The 22,157-nt window shown below is 41.3% G+C and overlaps 1 protein-coding gene across 5 annotated transcripts in view; it reads right to left on the minus strand.

The window, feature by feature from the left end:
- The window catches only part of IARS1 (isoleucyl-tRNA synthetase 1), a 239,037-nt gene that overhangs the window by 22,021 nt on the left and 194,859 nt on the right, over positions 1–22,157 (minus strand). For all 5 annotated transcript variants that reach the window (XM_054035752.1, XM_054035750.1, XM_054035749.1 and 2 more), the window contains 4 exons: positions 21,796–21,908; positions 20,972–21,067; positions 18,858–19,034; positions 3,012–3,123 (listed from right to left, as the gene is read on the minus strand). In XM_054035752.1, the coding sequence (XP_053891727.1) occupies positions 3,012–3,123; positions 18,858–19,034; positions 20,972–21,067; positions 21,796–21,908 (498 nt within the window). The remainder of the gene's footprint in view (positions 1–3,011; positions 3,124–18,857; positions 19,035–20,971; positions 21,068–21,795; positions 21,909–22,157) is intronic.

The raw sequence follows: 22,157 nt of genomic DNA on the forward strand, positions 1-22,157 counted from the left end.
CTGGAGGCCGGCGTTTGCCATACCGACTTATAGTTAGACTGGACTGTTCGTATAATCGGGAGAGCGACTCTAGAGGGGCCCTCCGGGATCAGGATGTCGACCATGGGGTCCTCCTGCTCTACGGTCTCCTCTGCCTGCAAGCCCAGATTGAGGGCTACCCGGCGGAGCAGGTCCTGGTGTGCCCGATGATCAATCGGGGGAGGGCCAGACACTGTTGTGCCCACCACGGCCTCGTCCGGCGAGGAGGAAGAGGTCGGGGCCTTTTGCCCATCCTCACCTTCCTGCAACCCGTCATTGACTGGTTGTTCCTCTGGGGCCTGTCCCACGGCATGGGACTGAGATGGTACCGTGCTCGGTGCCGAGTCCACTCCTTCCTGCTCCTGCGGTCTAGAGATCGTTGCCTCCTTGTGAGAGGGCGGGCGGTACCGCGGAGAGCGGAACCGGTACCCTGATGGCCCAGATCTCGAGGCCCTAGATGGGGGGCCTTGCTGGTGGTAGGCCCAGGGTGTCCAGAATGGCCATTGGCCTGGCTGGCCCCATTGAGGGTGACCAGAGGTTTCGTAGTCTCTACTGGCCTGTGTCCTGTGGGCATACCCGCTGTACCGGCCCGAGTCAGTCTCCGACACCACAGATGGTGATCTTGAAGGCCACGGCGGTGCCGTGGAACGGTGCCGGTCCGGGTTTGGAGAGTAGTGTCTCCGCGACCAGGACCTGGAGTAGCGTCTCGCCGACCTGGACCTGGATCGGTACCAGTGACCACGGGACCGGGAATGACTACGGGTGGTCGGTCTCGGGGAACGTGTAGCCGACGCGTCCCGGTGCCAACTCGAGTATAGCTGCTGAGTCGGTGCCGACCACTTATTGAGGCCCGACAGCTGTGGCGCTTTCTGCGCGGAGGGCAACAGGGAGTCCACCAAGGCGGAACTCGACCAGGACCGGTGCCGTGAATGGTGCCGAGATGGCGACCATGAAGGGCACACCATCGCCGGCTTGGCTCTGGATGGCAGTCTCGGTGGAGCATCCTTAGTTTGTGGAGGGCCCTCAACGGACAATTCAATGAGGTCTTTTGCTGCCTCATGTGTGTCCGGAGTGGAGGGCTGTTCCAAGAGCTCCTCCAGCCCCTCCTCCTCAGTCGACGCGCCTATCCCGGGGCTCGACGGGCCTTTCGGCGCCGGAGCCACTACCGGGGCCTGTGCCGGGGCCATAACGGCCTTAGGCGCACTCGAGGTCTTCGCTGGCGCTGCCCTCTTATGTGGGGAGCGTCCTCGGGCCTTGGGTTGGCCCTTCGATTTTTCCGGCGAAGACGACCGGTGCCGTAAATGCCCCCGTTGGGTCGGTGCCATGGGCTTCGGGTGACCCGCCGGCGCCGGGTCCCGAACCGATGCCGGGGCGCTCCGCACTGAGGCAGACGGTGCCGTCGAAGTGGAGGGCTGTAACGCCGTCTCCATGAGCAGCTGCTTGAGGCGAAAGTCTCTTTCTTTCTTAGTCCTGGGCTTAAATGCCTTACAGATCTTGCAGCACTCTTTCTGGTGAGTTTCCCCCAGGCAACGGAGACACGAGTCGTGGGGGTCGCTCAATGACATAGGCTTACGGCACGTGGCACAAGCCTTGAAGCCTTGGGCGTGCGGCATACCCCGCCGCCCAGGGCCGGTGCCGGGGTTGACCAAACACCTACAACAAGAACTTCGAGTACTTCCTAAGGAACTGTTAACTACTAAGCTTAACACTAACAACTAAAACTGATAGCATAGTCATTAGTGTTATCTCAACAGTTAAGGGACACTCTCAGACGAGAGAGAGAGTTGTTCCAACGCCGCCACAGACGGTAAGAAGGAACTGAAGGGGTCGGGTCTGCAGGGATATATATACCCTAGAGCAGGGCGCCGCTCTGGCGGGACCCTGCCGACCCGACGGGAGCCGCTAAGGGAAAAAGTTTCCGACGTCCGTGCACGCAGCGCGCGCACACCTAATGTGTACTGGACGTGAACAATCACTCGAAGAAGAAGTCTTTCTGGTTAAATATTTCCTGCTCTCTGTCAGGATTTCCTAGACCTGCAGGGAGCAGTCCTTCTCTATGGTACCAGCCAACTGTCATGCCCTCATGTCTGAGTGGAGTATCTGGCTGTGGTGTTGGGAGATCAGGTCTCAACAGTCCAGGAGCTGGATCTGTGCTTGAATGGACATCTGCAGTAGGTCAAACAGTCGAAACTGCCTTAGTAAGTATGGAGCTACAAGAATGTGGCTGTCTCTCTTCTGATTTGGGAAATCCCCTGGGAATCTATTCAGAGTCAATGTTTGCTGCTGAACTGGATTAGCTGGTTTCCATCACCTGCTGGTTGTGCTTCTCCTTAGGCAAGAGCTTGCTGCTCCCTGACACTGTTGGCTCTTTCAGGCACAGGCCACCTGCTAGACCCCCATTCTTGTTTTAATTTAGCATCCAATCCTGCAATATATTTATCAACAAGCATAATGCTTACTTCTGAGTAGTTCGTTTGGATATTCAGAGCACTATGTGCTACACACTGTAGTAAAAGGATTTTTGGGTTGGATACTTAGGCTGTCAACTCTTTCAGCAGGGCACTGTCCCTTTTGTAAAACATTATGTGCATGTAGTTTCAGAGTGGTAGCCGTGTGGGTCTGTATCAGCAAAAACAACGGAGTCGTCCTTGTGACACCTTAGAATTTGTTAGTCTCTAAGGTGCCACAAGGATTCTTTGTTGTTTGTGCATGTAGTGATATATACATAAATTAAAAAGCACTATACACACTATTTTTTTTCACCCAGTTGAGTATCATCTCTCATTTAAAGACTTAGTTATAACAGTGAAAGTTAGATTTCCTCAATAATCCTTTATCAAATATTATTTACAACTACTATGTAAAGGAAGTCAGCACCACCTTGTGCACATAATCTCTTTGTTCTGTTATCCATCATATTATTCCTTAATTCATCTTATGTGGTGATGGCTCTGAAACATTAAATATGTCTAGTTAAAACAAAAATCTCCTACCTTGCTCTGTACCATTAATACAGATGTTGAGATTGACATAAGCACAGGCTGGGTCAACACGATGATGTAAGCCTCCTCTGACAAGTGTGATTTCTAGTTCTGACCCCTTCAACTAAAACAAAACAAAAACAAGAGTATTTTTACTTCAATAGTACTCTATTAAGATAGAAAACAAAAACAAAACATATGCCTCAAAATAAGCACACATTAGGACATTTCTATGGATCATTATATTAAAAAATAATTACACGAGAACATAATTGTAAATTCTATAGTGTTCTCTCTCTGAGGATCTGAGAGAGTGTTGTGAATATGAATAAATTCACCCTTACTATGCCTATGAGATAAAGAAGGTGGGAGGGGGGTGAGAACTGGAGCACAGAGAGCTAGAACACCCTAATTTTCTGAAATGCTGTGGTCCACAAATCCCACTGAAGTCAATGGGAACCGCAAGTGCTCGAACACCTTTGAAAATGAAATCATAAATGATTTGCCTAAGGTCAAACAACAAGACAGAGGCAGAGCTGAGAAAAACTTCCATCTCCTGAATTTCAGTCCCATGTCCAAACCACAAGCCTACACCTAACCCCACTTTCCACCTTGTTGTGAAGTGCTATGTAAAAACTTCTTAAACCCCCTGGAATATGGAGAGAGACACATGAACTGTGGGCTGGTTTTGTTCTCCTGCTTCTTCCCCCAATGCCCTAAAATCAGAAACACCCTGCAATTAGTCAGAAAGCAAGTTCTAAGCAAGCAAAAACACCTTAATCATGGACTATGCTATTTAAGTAACGCCTAGCAATGACGCAGAGCATTCTCTTCTTGACAGCAGAAAAGTCAGCATTTTCTGGTAATGGATTCTTCACATGCTTAAAGCTTTGTTTTTTCTTTATTCCTATTCAGTTCAGGATTCTTCCACAATAAAATTTGCAGAAGTGGACAGGGTAAAAAAGAAGGCAGGTGTGTGTTCTTTTGGGGTATACAGAACCTTATGGTCATTGGAAGCACATTATTTTAACAATTCCCAGACCTACTCCCCCAGTCTGAAATTTATTCAGACACCTGTCTGACAATAACTAAAAAAAATATAACTGATATCCTATAGCAGGTATAAAAATAACCATGTAATAATATACATTATATTACTTGAGAACTAGTATAGAATCATGTAAATCAACAGTATTTTAATGCATACATTCGAAAAGAGCTAAGGTTTTCATTACAAGCCAACCTTTTTCTATCAGAGGGGTAGCCGTGTTTGTTGCTTTTTACAGATCCAGACTAAGAGTCCTGTGGCACATTATAGATTAACAGATGTATTGGAGCATAAGCTTTCGTGGGTGTATACGTCACATGCGTCTGACGAAGTGGATATTCACCCATGAAAGCTTATGCTCCAATACATCTGTTAGTCTAAAAGGCGCCACAGGACTCTTTGTTGCTTTTTTCTATGGCACTCACAGAGGCATCTGACTACCCCAGAAATATTAATTTGCTCTTGCATCACCCCCGTAAGAAATGGAAATAATTGTATTTTCATTTTGCAGATGGGGAACTGAGGGATAGAGAAATTAAGTGACTTGCCCATCATCATACAGAAAGTCTGTGACAGAGTTGGAAAAACAAAATGTGATTTGTAGTCTCAGTCAAACATTAACTTTCACGAAAGTTATAGTTGTAGCCCATAGGATTATTTTGCTAGCTATTATATCCCACTAATCCAGCCAGCAGTATCAATTAATGTTTCTTTTTCTGAAATTAATCCATTTTATTCTTATATTTTATCAGTATTAATTCCTGGGAATTTAGGATGTGTTGAGGCGTGTGTTTCCTAATAAGTTTTGCTGAAATGCAAGAAGCCTACCAGCCTGTAAGATCCGGTAAGATCTGCTATATAGCAAAAAGTATAATCAGTTATGAATATGTCAGCATAAAAGCTCGCAATCTTTGGCACAGATAAGAATGGTCCCTGAACTTTGGGGAACCAAAGGGAGGAACTATCCACATCACATCACAGGTTTATCCGGCATCTACCTCCGATAGGTAACCGCAGGGTACACCACAACTCGGAGGTCATCAAGAGAGCCTAGGTTGGCAGTTTTGGAGTGAGAGAATCCTTATTAATATATTTAGAAAGTAAGCGTCATAATCCACTAACCTATAGGAGAAGTGTACCCATAAATTTCTTAGGGTACGGAAATAAAATTTGGGTATAGTAAGTTGGGCCTGAATTACATAGGTCAGGATCCTATAAAATACCTTGTAAGAGAGCTTTTCTAAGTTCTAGTTCTAGGCTCTTCTAATTCCTGAAGCTTCGGTTTCTTTGAGTGCTTTTTCCCAGTTCTCTTATACTCTATACCCTTTTCATCTATCTAGCTATTCTATCACGCTACCAGCTCAGCTTGTGCAGTATAGTATAACTGCTCAACATTCCTAACCATTGGGGAAGCCAGCGCCACCGTGTAATCGGGCATACCAGGAGTGAGGCTGGTCCTCCACCTCCTATTACCGGGTCCTCAAGAAAGGGTGTGAGTATGTTAGGTTAAGGTATTTATAATAGAAATGTTACCACCAGGAGTTTCGGAATTCTTTTAATGTTTTGCAGTTATAAGTTTCATTGAATTTCTTATTTTTATGTCAATCTCAATAAAGGTTTTATCAATTTGGTATTGTCCTCAGTGTATGTGTTCTTGCCAAGCACCCCAAGAGTCCTCTCCTGATATAGAACTCTGAGTTCTTGAACTCTGTAGTCTGAATTGGACAAGAACCTATAAATCTTCTGGTCAGATGCAATCAGTGGCGAGCCATAACAACTAACCCATCAAATTCAGGTCAACAGATTGGCGAGCCAGCCAGGAGTCTCAAGGTGTGCGTGGCAAATACTTACTTAAGAGGTTAAAAAGCAAAACTCTGTGTGACCTAATCACTGGGCATAGTCTGGTAACAGTTTCCTTTGTAACAGAAATTCTGGGCATTGATCCCAGAGAATTTATACTACTTCCTTTTTTTTTTTTTTTTCTCCTTGTAGCTTGTGGGTTAAAAAGTTTAACTGTTTTATGTCTGTTTCTTTTATGTGGCCAAATATTAGGAGTAATGGTAGTGTACACGTGATAAAGGATGTTTTTTGAGTATTGATAAGGCAATTGCATTGGGCCCAATGACCCACACTCGTGGTGGTGGCAGAGTTGATTAACGTGGTTAGCTCAGAACTTATACGGTTCCAGTTACCCCCTTGGTAGTCCCCTCAACTCCCCCGGATTGCCCCCCTTGAGCCATCTCTGAGCAGTATTTGCCCCTCTGTTCAGTAGGTACCGCCAGGGGTTTTACCTCTTGATCTCCTAATACACATTGGCCATCAAGGGAAGAGAAGGATCCTATCTCCATTCTTTCTTTTGGAACTTGTTTAAAGTATTGTTGGACCGGTCTGGGGTATATTTTTTATTACTATTATTGGTTTTGTAAGGCGCCTTTAGATTTCTTAATTTAGATTTAAGATTTAGAGTTAAGTTACAGTGTTAAGTTTCCCTCCTTGTTATTTTAAAGTTAAGTATATTCAGTGTAAAAGCAAAAATGAGTGAGAGAAAGACGGCAGAGCCTGTGGAGGCTGCCTGCGATATAGCTTTGGAAATTTTTGTCAAAAGATACATCAGGGAAATTGGAGGAGGATTGGAGCAATGGAAAGATAGAAAAGTTCTCTACGGGCATAGTAACCCGTGGGGTCTCGTGAGTTGAATATTTGAAACTGAAACTGAGAGAAAGAAAAGAAAAGATAGTGAAATGAAAGGGATTGCAATGGAGTTTTTGTTGACAGCATGTGGTCTTTTAAGACGGAAGTTAAATGCAAAAATGGAGCTGCTCAATAAGGCACAGAAAGTTGTAGGGAAGGAGGATAGGGAAATTCAGGAATTAAAGGAGCAGTTATACACTGCCTCTGACTAGCAGTTTTCTCTTTTCTATAAAGGAAAAGAGTTGGAAAGAAAGTTAGAACGGAGTCACCATCATGACTGTGAGTTGTGTGAGGAAGTGTACAGATGGCAGAAATGAGCAGCTGCCAGTTTAAAGTCACTGGAACGTTATAAACTAGAGCGTGGTCGGTTATTGGATCCGATCAGAAAGTTAGAAGGCAGTTGTGATTCACTCAGAAAGGATAAGGCAAGGTGTATGGGAGTGACCACAGGAGTAACTGTAAGCACCTGGGTTCAGACAGAGATTGTAGATAAGGAAGAGCCCCCACAGATTATGGCCAAGGAGCTAGGAGAGACAGGAGATGAGTCAGCAACGGTTCCTATCCCTATCGGGTTAGTGGAACCAACAGAAATTGATTGGCCCATGGGGCCATTGACAAGAGAGAGAGCGAGAGAACTAGCTAGTGTGGAGGTGGCTTCTGAAGCCGCTAACACAGAGGAACAACCCGGTGAGTTAGAAGAGGAAGTTGACAGTGAAGTGATGGGAGCCAGTGTGCCAGCAGAAAAGGGAAGTCCTCCGGCCATAGTGCCTGAGGAGGAGGAGTTAAGTGAACCAGAAAGTATCATCTTAGAAAAGCAAGTAGATGTTGCAGAGGGAGAGAGAGAAGGTGATTCTGAGGAAAAGACTGTCTCAGCTCTTAGTAGAGCAGGAGAAGTGCCTTTGGAGGTTCAAATCGCGCAGGAAATGGAGCATGCTGTATCAGAAGTAGTTCAGGTATCTAATGTGTGTGATACAATCACCAGGATTCAGGAGAGAGAGAGAGAGAGAGAGAGAGAGAGAAGCCTAGGGATGTCATTCACGCACCTAATGTGGTAGCACCATCCAGTTTAGGAGGTTTTCAGGATTCCCTGAGGGGGACGGTCCTTTGCCCTACCAACCAGGCCAGTCACCGGCACCGCCCAGGTTCATGGAATACCTGGGAACTCCCACTCCATGGTACGTGTTAACGTCACCACGTGTACCAGTGGAAATGTCAGTATGGTATGAGAGTACCTTACATAAGAGTTATCCAGAACACTACACTAACCATATATTTCCCAGGTTCCGCTCACGGGAAATATCTGACAGTTCTGATGAAGGAAGTACTGACTCGGGTAGGAGAAGGCCTCAAGGTTTTGGGGGAGATACTTCAGATACTGATTCCAGTGAGAGTTGACCAAACTCTCCAGTAACTCCTGACTGTCCCGTAGCAATGGTTATAGATATTAAAATATTATAGATTTGGTAACTAAACAAGTAGGAATGATGGAGGATTCTTCTGTTGCAGTATAGGCACAGTGGATTCAGGAAACAACACAAATATTTGGTTTGCCAAGTGATGATTGGGTTAAAATCTTACAGCTTACAGTAAATCGAGCCTTATGGAGCACTTTGCTCCCGGAGATTAGGAAGGGCGAAAAGTCTTTTTCAGAAAGAGTGGCCGTGCTTGAGTGTAATCAGCATCCTGGACAAGCTGGAGTGGCTATCCTGTCTAATTTGAAGCAAAAGCCAAATGAGTCTCCCCACCAATTTCATCTTTGGTTAAGTGTAACCTGGCACAGTCACATAAAAGAGGACACAGAGGATACACAGTATATTAGCTTGTTGGTTAATAATTCTCTTCCCTATTTAAGGGAAATGGTTAACATGCTTATCCATGATGGGACCTCTCTGGAGGAGGCCCTGGATTTGCTGGCCAAGGGCCATATCCAGGGAAACCCTAAAGCAGATCAACGTGGAGCCCCAGTTACAACCCTACAAGAGCCACAGTCTATTCCTATTGTAAGGATTGAGGGTCCTACCGGAGCACCTCAAGGGCAGAACCGGATGAATCCTAGGTCCCCTCAATCTCAGCGCAGGGCCAATAATTACAATTCACGAAACAATCGACAAGGGTATGCATTTGGACCTCAAAGAGGGCCTCGAGATAGTGTTCCTTTTTTTGCAGGTGCTGCACATAACTCTTCTTATCCTCAGGGTTCTAGATCCCCACCGCCTTGTCAGAAGGAGGACCTCTCAGTGGTGTCGATGTTCAAGGCAGTGCAGCCAGAATATCCGAGAACTCTGGACACGTCTGAATGAGTTGGTGTTGGGAGATCAACGTCCAAATCCTTTAAACCAACCAGTGGCCTCTATGGACTCAACCCCTCCTCCTGATTGGGTGGCTTATTCTCAAGCAGGGTCGGATACCCCTGAGGAGTTGGAGATGGAAGTTCCTGAAGGCAACCCCCCTATCCATCCCATAGATTACGTCGCATGACATCAGTCGGCCCCAAGGAGCATCACAACCTCTTTGGGAAGAGATGCAAGTGGAACACCCACGATATCTTTAGTGGTAGGGGGCTGCTACCTAAATTTTGTTGTAGATACCGGAGCAGCAATCAGTATAATTCATGTGAAGGATCCTAGATCCTCTGTTTTGGCATCTGGGAAAACAAAGATGTTAACATTTGTAAATTACCAAGTTATGCCCATGCTATCTAAACCTATCGAAGGACAAATTGGTCACCTGCACAAGACCCATGTCTTTGCGTTGCTCACACTGTCAGACCCAAAAAGTAAATCTGTTGGGATCTGATTTCCTTGGTAGGCAGGAATGCGTTATTGATTCGGCTAATCAGTCGTTGTGTCTTACTGTAGGACAAGAGTTGGGTTGCCCGCTAGTGGTCATGCCAGAGTGTGGATATCTACCTACAAAATCTGCAGGAACATTTAAATCAGATCCATCTGCAGGTAGCCGCAAAATTGGGGAAATCAAAATCCAAGGCTAAGGCCTACTTCAATAAAACCCAAAGAGAGACTACTTGCGAGGTTGGTGATCTAGTAATGCTGTTATCCTACAAAGCACAGGCTGTATAATCGGTGGATCGGACCTTTCTGAATCATGGATAAACTCAGTTCAGCAGTGTACAAGATTAGAGCAACAGGAAGCAAGCGTACTAAAGATAAAATCTACCATGCTAATCAGTTAAAGCTATATCAATCATCTAGGTCCCAGGAGCAGCTTGCTTCCCAGGAGCTAGCTGAATCATCTCCTAAAACCCCCTATAATCAGAGTTCAGAAGATTGCAGCCATGAAATGGACATTGAGATTTCTGATCATTCATCTTTGCCCTGAGGGTAGGACTAAGCCAAAATCAAGACTGCCCAGGACCATAATACCCAACGACGCCTCCACACTCAGGTATTTGAACATTTGAAACGTATCGCACCACCAACAGAGACTGAATGAACCACTGAACTTAATTTAAAGCTATATGCCAATTTGCTGGAAAATGGCTCTACGGACTCATTCCCACATCTTGTAAACATCGTAAGTGTTGATGCGATGGTGAATATTGTTTGGAGTTGGAAAGAGGAGACTAGATTTTTCACCTTCACATGATTCAAAGTCAAAAGGATACAAGGTAATCATAAGTTGGCAATACAAACAAAATCAGGGAAAATTGGTCACAGCGATAAAACGGCGCACCAAACTATCCTCCTGGACTAATGATACAATATTAAAAATACATAATGTACCCACATATATGTCCGACAGATATAGAGCAGGAATTTGTACAATTCTCCAACCATTGCCTAATAACTGCATTTGGTAGAGCCATACTAAATTAATTGTTCAACTACTGCACGTAAATGAGTTTCCAGAAATTGTAAATTTGGATCTCCATCCTGAATTCAGCAACCATCCAATCCAGTACATTACAGGAATTAGAGGGGAAGAAGTCACCTTTAAGTATCAATTAACAGGGGTGACATCACTGCCATCAAGTGGTTGGAAAAAAAATTCAGCCATTAGATGAGGAGTCAAAGGGGGGAGGATGTAACACCTATATCTTCACATTAACCAATTCCACATCTCTCAGACATGGAATTTCCTATGGGGATTGGAAACACAAGGCTAATTGTGAAACCTCTGTAACCAAGGAAGTCTAACTTTACACAAAGTAGAATATGAAGATGAAGGGCTATATGAAGTCTGTCTCATAGCTACCTTTCAAACTAAATTGGGAGATAAGAAATACATATTGGATATGACTTTTGAACTTAAGGTCCGCAATCCAATAACTGACTATGACTATGACAACACCATTGGTGATGTATTGATTTGTCCAGCAACAAATCCAGGACCAGCCAGTGGTCTCACCACAACGCCCATGTTTGGTGTATTAATTAATCAAATTCGATTTATGAATATTCCTGTGGTGTTAAACTTGTCCAACTGGCATCTAGGGGACTTTGAATACTTCAAACATACCAAAGTAGCTTCCTTTTTCTCAGTACTCCTTGTGGATAAGATTGTAAGTTATCAGAAACAAGCACGAGGCGTATTAATGTTGGGGGTAGATAATAAAATCATATACCTCCAGGCAAAAACGTAGCTTAAACCCGCTGGGAGGTCTGGGATCCATAGCAGGACTATTTGGTTCAGGGATGTCAATGTAGAACCGTATAGATGTTTGGAAAATCCGCAAACACATAAATTAAGTGTTACAAGAGGAAGCTAATCAAGTGATGAATTCAATGTTGCAAGGCATAAAAGGGCTATCATAAGAGGAACGTTTTACTATTTATAACATGCATGACATAGCACAACTATTCAATGACACTCAATCCAAAATTAACCAACTAATTGCTCATAATAATGATTGGCAAAAGGACCAATCATTAGGAAAGGAAATTATTTGTTCTGCATATGGGGACTATGTTATTAACACTATCGCTGAGGCGTTACAATCCCTAGAATTGGGAAGGATCCCCAATCTAATCAAAGATGAGTAATTATTAAATTGGTATTGCCCTAAATGTTTTGAAAGGCCTGAAGGGGAGAGATCTGTATGTTTGAATGCATGTCTGCATGTATCCACTGAAACTCTGAGACAAATGGGGTCTGTGACACCACATCCAGAGACAGTTGTTTATCTTCTCAAAACTGTGTTGTAGCACGATCCTTGTATGTTTCATTCACAGTCTCTTTAACCGTGTTTGACTCAGACAAGGATGTGTATAAGCGGTTTGCTGCAGTACAGTCGATAGATCACCTCGAAGACAGCATCTACAAGGAACGTTCAATGTGCCTCCCTTGGTAGTCTATCACACTGCAACCCAAACATGGAAAGTTCTGCAGATGGCCTGTTGCTCTAAAAAAGGGCCTCAGTATATCTGCAGATGTAATGTGTTTGAGGCAAATACTATCTTGTGTGGACTGCAGGGAGAGCTCTAGAATCAATCATCGTTAGAGTGTATGGTCCAACTAACCAGATGGAAGACACCTATGGAGAGGGTGACTTATGCTGGAAATGGCCAATTTTGCATAGTAACGAACCAGGAAAGTTTCCTATATGGCTCCTTGGTGTGTCAGGTCACAGATTCAAACTTCTGTTTTACTCCTAAGCAGTTTACCTCAATTGGAAATCAAGTAATTTCCCCTATTCCTGCCTTTGAAAACACAATTATTTTGGAATCTGATTCCTCCTATCTGGATTTGACTATCCTACATACCCCAACATTTTTGGTACATATTCCCTCTCTGGGATTACAATTAAAACAATTGGTATCCTGAAAGGAAACCCACCTTATCCAAATAACAAATGACGTGGATAAGGCTAAACAAGCAATTGTCCAGTTATTAGATCGGGAAGGCCAAGAAGTAGATTCTCCCTGGGAGGAAATTGGATTGAAAGGATGGATTATCATCCAAGGTATTGCAACTGGGATTGTTTTCATCATTGTGAACAATGCTGTTCTCATAATCTATGATCTATAGCATGGCCATGCTGGGTGACATTTTAAATTCTTAACACAAACTGTGTTCAAATTAATGCTGATGCAGAATGCTCTGGAGAGTTCCTTTTATTTGGAAACAAATATAATCTGGAAATAGAGACAAACATGGAACTACTATTTACATGGTGGCTTCTCTTTTCAAAGAGCTGGGTTCTAATATAGGAGGTATGAGAGCCTAACTTAAATGCCCTTCTGCTAAGAAGCACAGGGATGCGTTTTGAGGAGGAACATTTTGATTAGATGACTAGAGGCCCAAGGAAGGGAACAAAATTCATCTGGGAGGCTTCTTGTCCATCATGAGTCTAGAGGCTGTCAGTCATGAAAGCAGGAGGAGGAGCTCTTGAGGATGGCACTCTCCTATTAGCAATTAAAGAATCAATACACTGAATCATGTACTTGTCCATCCCATAGTATTTTTCACAATAAGAATATTAAATTTTGCCATTTGTTAGAACAAGCCTTTTGGAAGACAGTTTGCTATGAGACGTGAGGTTGACGGCCTACATAAAGAGTTGACGATCAGTGTGAACATCAGAGAAGGAATGAGGTTAGTTCAAACAAAATACTTTCAACAAAAAGAGGTTAAGCTTGATTTCATCTTGAGTCTGCATAGAAGTTCAAGTTCATACAAAACTGTTGGCTTAACAACAAATTGCACTCAACTGTTTATAAATTTGGTAAAAACCAACCTGCTAGCTTTCAATTAATCTGCAAGGTGCTTTGGGGATCTATATGCACCTTGTTCTTTAAAATTTATCTGCTTTTTCCACTTTAAGCATTTTAAAGTTATATAACCTTAATCTATATCAGTGTTGACATGAAAAGCACTTAGGGAGTTCAACAAACACACAAGAAAGTCTATGTATAAAATAGTTTCAAATTCATATTGGACCTGATTTGCTAACACCTGTATTTATCCACTTAACTGCTGTATGCACAAAAATATCTATAGGTATAAATTAGGGATATATTTTGTGCACAAAACTACATTATTTGAAAATATTGAATACTGAATACAGGTTGTGGTAGGTAGCAGTTTGTGTAACAGAATTTGCACACACACACACACACACACACACACACACACACACACACTGAGCAGTAGCTTGTGAAAAGAAAGGTACTATACAGTTGTGCACATCTACAGTAAAAGCTTTAACACGCAATGAATGCCAAGGTACTCTTTCATTTAGGGCACAGCTAATAATTTCTCTTTAATTTATAAAAGGTCTCCAACCTCTCCTTACCACCAGGTACTCTAGAAGCAGGAAACTTCACAAATGTTAATGGGGACTAGATTGGAGCCATATTTTTTTCTCTAAATAAAATCATTACTGTGATTGGAGTTCAAAATCTAAACTAAGGAGAAAGCATTGGAGTGTTACCAATTTCTAGATTCCCTTTGCAATTAGTTTTCATTGGGATTCACATGAGATTATTTAATTTTCAGTGTTGAGCAGCATGGTTTAAAAAAAAATTTAAATGAAATTAAGCTACTTTTCCTCCCCCTTAAAATCTTCCAGAGACTATAATGAGAATTCCACACTCAGAAGAACTATGTCAGTGGGTATGCTCCTCGTGTGAAGAAAATCATTACCTTTAGCTAGAAGCTGGATTTTTCTGCTCAATGTAAAATGCAGCAACTGCTTGTGGCCCAGTGTTGCCAATTCTCTTGATACTATCACCAGTCTTATGTTACTTGGTGTTTCTCTTAAAGCCGCAGGTTTGGGACTCATTTGAGTATGCACAAATCTCAACATTCATTTAATAATAAAAAAAAAAAAAAAAAAACACTTTCAAGTTTCTAGCCCTCGTGGTCGATGAGAAGACCTCAAAAACACAGGTCTGAAAGGCTCAAAACTGAAAAACCAACATAAAAAGAAGCCAACATTTACTACTTTAAAAAAAACCTCATGTTTTTTCAGAAATTATGAGTTGTACCCCCAAAATACCATGAAGACTTTGACATTACTTTTTCTAATATACAGTAAATTTTAAAATGTGAAACCAAAACTAATAATGCATCTATAACCACCATGCACCTTAAGGTCACATTCTACAATGAAAGGATTTCAACTTTTTTTTAAGTAGTTATTGATATTTGACAGTTAAGATGACCAAACACCTACAGCAAAATGAAAACACAGTAGAATTTAAGTGTTATGAACACCAGAGTTACAAACTGACTCAACCACACAGCAAACTTGGAACCAGAAGTACGCAATCAGGCAGCATCAGATTAAAAAAAAAATAATAATAAAAAAGCAAATATGGTACAGTACTATGTTAAAAGTCCTACTTCTTGTTCAGCCAATCACTAAGCAAAACAAGTTTGTTTACATTTACGGGACATAATGCTGCCCATTCTTAATTACAATGTCACCTGAAAGTGAGAACAGGCGTTCTAAAGTGCCTTCCAAAAATCTGAGAGGGACGAGGTGAGGAGCATGTTTTCAGAAGTCTTAAAAGAGCAACACTCTGATGCAGAAACTGCAGAACCCAAACCACCAAAAAAGAAAATCAACCCTCTGCTGGTGGCAGCTGACTCAGATAATGAAAATGAACGTGTGTTGGTCCACACTGCTTTGGATTGTTATCGAGCAGAACCCATCATCATCATGGACACATGTCCTCTGAAAAGGAAATTGAAGCATCAAGGGACATGTAAGGCTTTAGGCATGTAAATATGTTGCGATGCCAGCCACAACAGTGCCATGGAAATGCCTGTTCTCACTTTCAAGTGATATTGTAAACAAGAAGCAGGCAGCATTATCTTCTGCAAATGTAAACAAACTTGTTTATCTGAACAAGAAGTAGGACTGAGTGGACTTGTAGACTCTAAAGTTTTACATTGTTTTATTTTTGAATACAGGGTTTTTTTGTAAATAATTCTATATTTCTAAGTTCAAGTTTCATGATAAGGAGATTGTACTACAGTACCTGTATGAGGTGAATTAAAAAACAAAAGAAATAGTATTTTTCACAGTGCAAATATTTGTAATAAAAATAAATATAAAGTGAGCACTGTACACTTTGTATTCTGTGTTGTAATTGAAATCAATATATTTGAAAATTTAGAAAACATCCAAAAATATTTAAATAATGGTATTCTATTATTGTTTAATCACACACTTAAAAAGATCGCGCACTTAAAAAGATCACGCAATTAATCTTTTTAATCGCTTGACAGCCCTAATGTAAATGGTAACCAAACACAGATTAACAACTTAAATATATAGAACATCCATACATCAAGGAAAACTAAACACAGATTAACTTCAATGTGATTCATTTGTTAAAGATTGTCTGTTTATTACTCTGATTTTTTCTTTTATTAAAACGTTTGCATTTTTTAAATGTTTACTATGAAATAGCTTTTTCAGTGTATAAATTTGAAACTTGCATCAATTCTTAGCCAATGTTTATGAGTGACCTACCATGACTGTAGATTTTAAGTCAACAACAGCTGTCAAAACTCAGTTCAACAAAGATCAAGATTTTGTTGTGTGCTTCCATTGGCCCATTCACCATTTGCAATAGTCACTCAATTTTTCCCATATAAAATTTTATCTCTGCTAAAATGCTTTAGTTTTTGTAGTCTGATCTCTTTTCATCATCTTCACATGACGAGCACTACCCAACATAACCATCTCACATGTGCTCTGTAACTAACTAGCTGTTAATTTCAAAAATAGCTGACTGTTCTTTCTGCTATCTGCAGAACATGTTCAACACAGCACATCTACAAAGAAACCAGCACTTTTCTGCCAGGATCACCTCTCAACATCACATAGAGAAATTTTAAAAATACTCTCGTGCTCATCCTTAGATATTCTACGATACATCTTTTCTTCTTTAGATGGATAGGTAAGTTTCTCTGGTTTTTCATATTCGCACATGCACAAAAGTCTAACAACAAAATAAGTTGACCAATATTAAGCTAAATACAGTACTCAACATCGCAGTTATGCCGTAAACACAAATGTGCCCCACAATCATACCCTCAAGCAAAAGTCTGAGCAAATAGATGGACTATCCATGAGGCCTTGAAAATCAGATCTTATGGAAAGCATTTTAGAATATTGTGCCTCATTCATCCCATTTTTACAAACCATCTGCACATAGTCTACTAAGAATACAATTTCATTCACACTAAATTCACTATTTCCAGCTGTCCTACATTCTCTAGTGTTTGCGCTCAGATTTGGACTCAACTTTCTAAGGTCAAATCTCCAGTCAAGCAGCATCTAGCTCCATATTCATCACAAACAAGCAAATATCTAACAGGAATATGACAAACTACTTGCCGGTTCTCAGTCTTTTACTGTGTTCTCACCAACTCTTACATCAGCATGTTCTCTAATTGTAAGTCAAATATTGCCCAATGCCTTTGTCAAGGGATAACTAACTGTGTTGAACAAAGACAAGAGATCGCCTTGTTTGAAACTCTTCTGACATTACAAATTCATTCATAAGAAAAACAAATATGTCCTTCTGTATCAGTACAGGGTCAAAAATGATTCACGAATATCTACCTCTTCGTTTTCAGATATTCCCAGGGCATACATCATTCTGCAGATCAAATCAGTAAGTTATTTTATGTCTAGACTCTTCCGCCATGTGGGCTTGTCACTCTTGTTTAATTCTGAGCAGACTAGTGAGATAAAGGCATGCTCAAGACAAGGTTTGGGCGAAGGAGGCCAAATATCTACTAAAGCAAAGGAAGCAGCTCGACTTTGGTGCTGAAAAATGTAAGCCACCTGGCAAAAGATACCAAATTCGTGCTCTGTATTATCATGCAAGGCTAAACTCCAAAACTATCATTAAAAACTGGGTTAAAATGTTTTTTTCAAGCCTTATAAAGGATCTTAATAAAAATTAGACTTAATTTTAATGTAAAACCATCTTTATCACACATGCAAGGGCAAAATACCCCTGGATTCACACTCTATTATAATATTTTTGTGCAAAATACGCCTAATGAGGTATCATTTAAAAACTAATACCACACAGATCATCAATATTTTTGTGTAATGTATATACAAAATGTGCATTAAGAGTTATGAACATTAGCTGAAATTATGACCGTAATGTGTTTACCAGACAAGTCTGGAGAGGGGGTAAACTGGTTTCTCAAAGACAAAGGACAAGCTGATGCCTCTAGACAACTGTCAAAGTTGGTTAGCAATCACTTGTCAAGTGGCCATTCTTTGGCAATGAAGGGGGCCAGGAACAGATCGATCTGCATTTTAGTAAGCAACAACATGGAACCTCTTTCATGAGACTCCATCTCTGTCCTCACATCAGGAAGGAACTTTATCTAAGGGTAACGCTCAGGAAAATGCATGTCAAAGGGTGACTGGACTATAAAAGCGAGGGGTAAAAACACCCCAAGCTTACTCTCTTGCTCTCATTTAAGACGACAAAGGAATCAACCCTTTAACTTTGGGGAAGTTCCTGACTTGAGAATTTGGTCACACAGTGCTGCTGGGGACCTGTCGTAAGGATTTTTCCTTGAACAAAGTCTAGCTTGTTAAATTTTAACTACCAGAAAGCGTTTTTTCTTTTATTTCTCTTGTAATAATTTCCAACTTTAATGTCTTATACTTGTACTCCCTTAAACTCTCTCTCTGTAGTTGAATAAACTTTTATTTAAATCAAAGCTAATCCAGTGCTTTGTTTAAACTGAACTGTTTGGGTAACTTCAGTTAAAGTAGAGTACTGTGGCATAAGATCCTCTATAAGGCCTGAAGAAATCATTATTACCCAGTTTTTATTCATAGCTCTGGAGCCTGAGCCGAAACGTCTGCACTGCAATTTTAGACCCACAGCCCAGGTCAGCTGACTCAGCCAGCTACAGATGTTTTACTGCACTGTAGATACACCCTAAGTGGCCTGATTTTTAAAGATACTGAACACCCAAGCAGAGCCCCTTGATATTTTGTACTTAAAATGCTAGCTATGGCAATCTGCAGGTCTGAAATGGTTACAGCCATCTGATAAAACAAACACGGAATGTCAACATGTAGGCCATCATCTGTAGTCCAATGTATCATTCAGTTTAATCTGAACAAAAAATACTTTCAAGCATGTAGTTCAATGTATCATTCTTACTTGGGTTTTCTCTTGAATGAGCACTTCTCTTGAAGTAGGCACAGGGTATGGCTTCAGGGCAGCCTTTATTGTTGCAAAAATGAAATCCGTATGCTCCTTAATAACAGAATCCAGGTAGTCACCTTCAGGATGTGATCTGTAATATACAGTAATCTCATCCGTAGGAACTAGATTGCGCTGAAACAAAATCCAGAATTTCAGTTCAGTGACAGCAAGTTTATATGTACATATACAAACTTCTGTAAGAAACATGCAAGTTAAAACTTTTTTTAAAAGTATTTTAGAAAAATATCAGTCATATTTCTGTTAATATGGAACTAAAAGTTTTTCCTGAAAACTGAAAACAAGGCTATTCTTTTGACAGAAGCAGAAAGTATCCTTTCAGTCAACGGAATGAATATAAATAAACACAATATGTTTCTGAATCAAATGAACTAATTTATAGATATTCAGTTCTTCAAGATGTTAAATAATTCAGATAGGATTAAAACAACATGTTAGTCTCAGACCAAAGCTTTTAACAAGTTAAACTCAGTGATTCTGCAGCTGTCACAATCAAGCACTGAAATGTATATATAGATATCTTAAAAGATATGGCAGTAACCTGCACACATAGTGCTGGATGCACATCAGTGTTTCGGACCAGTACCTCACATGAATTATGAGTTACAATTTGTTGGGGGTAGGGACTCAAACTCCCCAAGCCTCTGAACAGTACCATTCTTGCTACATCATACTGCAATATGTTTTTGAAAGCTTAGGATGTTTCTAAATAATTCATTAGGAAAAACAACCAGACTTTAACAAAAGGAACAGGAATGAAGCAATGGAAGTTGTAGCATGTTTTTTTAGCAATGACAGTTATAATAAATAGAGATAAAAAAAATATATGGGGTTTAGTGACCAAATGGGAAGAATTTATGACCCTAGAACATTCTGATAGTGAATTTAACTTTTGCAATAGCTTCTGTTAAAGGGTAATTTTCTTGCCTGTATTCTTTCCTATCTTTATTATGTACCATCATTGATATCAGTGTGTCAATCTTTATGGATGCTCTCTAAAGAATTAACTCTAAACATATCAGACAGATTGATTCCCCAGAACCTATCCCATGAATAACAGAATCTCAATCCTACACTCAGGAAAGACTTCAAATGGGAGTCAGTGTAGATACGTGTACAATCTGGCCACACTGGCTGTGGAGAATTAGCTTTTACTTGTGGATTTTGAAGCCACTATATTTTCTTGCACGGGCTATACAGTACTATAGGTCCTGTCCACATTAAGAAAATCTGAACCAGGGTAGTCACACTGATGCATATGCCTAATGTACATCGGTGCAAAGTGGAGTTTCCATTGAGTGGAGATAGTGTATATACCTTAGGGGCGTGGCACCACGCTAACTATATTAACAGTTATACTGGTTCAAATTGCCTTAACATAGACAGGGCTGTGGTTTGGGAAACTAAGCCAAAAACAATGTTTCATGCAACCAGGAAGAGAGAAATAAATTGGCAAAATACTTCTGTCAACACAATGTTGTCAGACATTCCTCGCACATTTTGGTAAAACACACATTTGCGTTTGTGAATGAAGACATACGAGCTGTGGTGTCTTCAAGTATGATGATGGCAGCCAGCTCATCTCTCTGTCACTGATCCAGCTGATGCAGTCTAACTCACCCAAACTGGGCCAGAGATCTCACACTCACTGTCTGGTAGAAACTGGGGCATGGATGAGGGTTAGCAGGCTGAGGCTCAAACCAGATAAGACTGAATTGATGCTAATGGGTGGGGAAAGAAATCAGAAGATTTGGTATAAGCTGTATTTGCTCCACTTCTGGAAGATGTGTCTCCACTATAAATGATATAGGCATGCAAGCAATATGGGGTCTGGTTAGACTGCTAGCTGCTATGAGACCAAGAAGGAGTGATCAACATAGCTTATTTCCACTTATGTCTTGACCTGTAGGCTGCAAACATTTCTACAGCTAACCAAGCAATATTAAAGTACATGGAGCTGCACTTTAAATCAATTTGGAAACTTTAACCTCCTCAGTATAATATATAAAACTGATTTTTCAAAATGATATCACATTCCATCACTTACTAACCTTCTTGCGAAGTTTTTGGATGCGATTAATCACTTCGCGAGCAACTCCTTCGTCAACCATTGACTGATCTGGGGTGACATCTAGGAGAACTAAAACCTGAAAGAATGTACAGCAGAAGCATTAGTAAAATACACCAGTTATTGCATTAATATGCACGGTTTCATTTTTATAAAGCTGTTTACTTAAGGTTGGTTATGGCGAGGAGACAGATTTAATAAGGTGTGTTCATGTTCAACAGATCAGCTCCACGTATGGATTTGAAGTCACAGCTTCTTTAGTGACAAAGATCAGCCTTTACTGCTATTATTCCTGTTACAAATGAACAGTCAATACCGCTGGAGAAGAGTGAGCTATCCATGATACTATCCTGAGTACTGGCATTTCCATTGACATAGATGAGTGTCCAGTAAGAACTAGGTTAAGACGACAGCGCTCATTTCTAGTTGTGTACTAAATATGATTTGAACTCACTCACTGTGTCACAATTACTTCACTTAAATATTTAAATGCTTACTTTCTAGCAGGACCGGCTCCAGGGTTTTTGCCGCCCCAAGCGGCGGTGGGGGAGAGGAAGCGCGATTGCAATTGCGATCGGTGGCACTCCGGCGGCAGCTTCACCGCACCGCTTTCTTCTTCGGTGGGAATTCGGCGGCAGGTGCTTCCCTCCGAGAGGGACCCGCCACCGAATTGCCGCCGAACAGCCAGACGTGCCGCCCCTTCCCCTTGGCTGCCCCAAGCACCTGCTTGCTGGGCTGGTGCCTGAAGCCAGCCCTGCTTTCTAGGGAAACACTTTGCTTAAAGCAGAGAAATAATTACTACAATACCTGAGCATCAGAATGCGCTTCATACTGGGCAGATCCGCCCATGACCTGATCGAAGGTGTACATGAGACGGAGATCCTCCTCATGTAATTCATGACCTTCCACAACAATGGTACCTATATAATTAATAAGACAATTATTTACACTAGCTTATTACAAAACAAAGCCTTTCTCTCTTAGTCATGTCAGTGAGCATCCTGCAGGTAACTCTTGAATTAAGTATACATTAATATCAAACTTCAAATACAAGAAATACATCACATTATGACATTTCTTTCAACAGGAAGACAGTTTCCTCATTGTGTTAATACAGGTAACTGATTATAAGCAACTAAATTGATAGAAATCCTGAGCTATGTTATTTG

This window comes from Malaclemys terrapin, chromosome 7, assembly GCF_027887155.1.
Source record: "Malaclemys terrapin pileata isolate rMalTer1 chromosome 7, rMalTer1.hap1, whole genome shotgun sequence".
Classification (NCBI taxonomy): domain Eukaryota; kingdom Metazoa; phylum Chordata; order Testudines; family Emydidae; genus Malaclemys; species Malaclemys terrapin.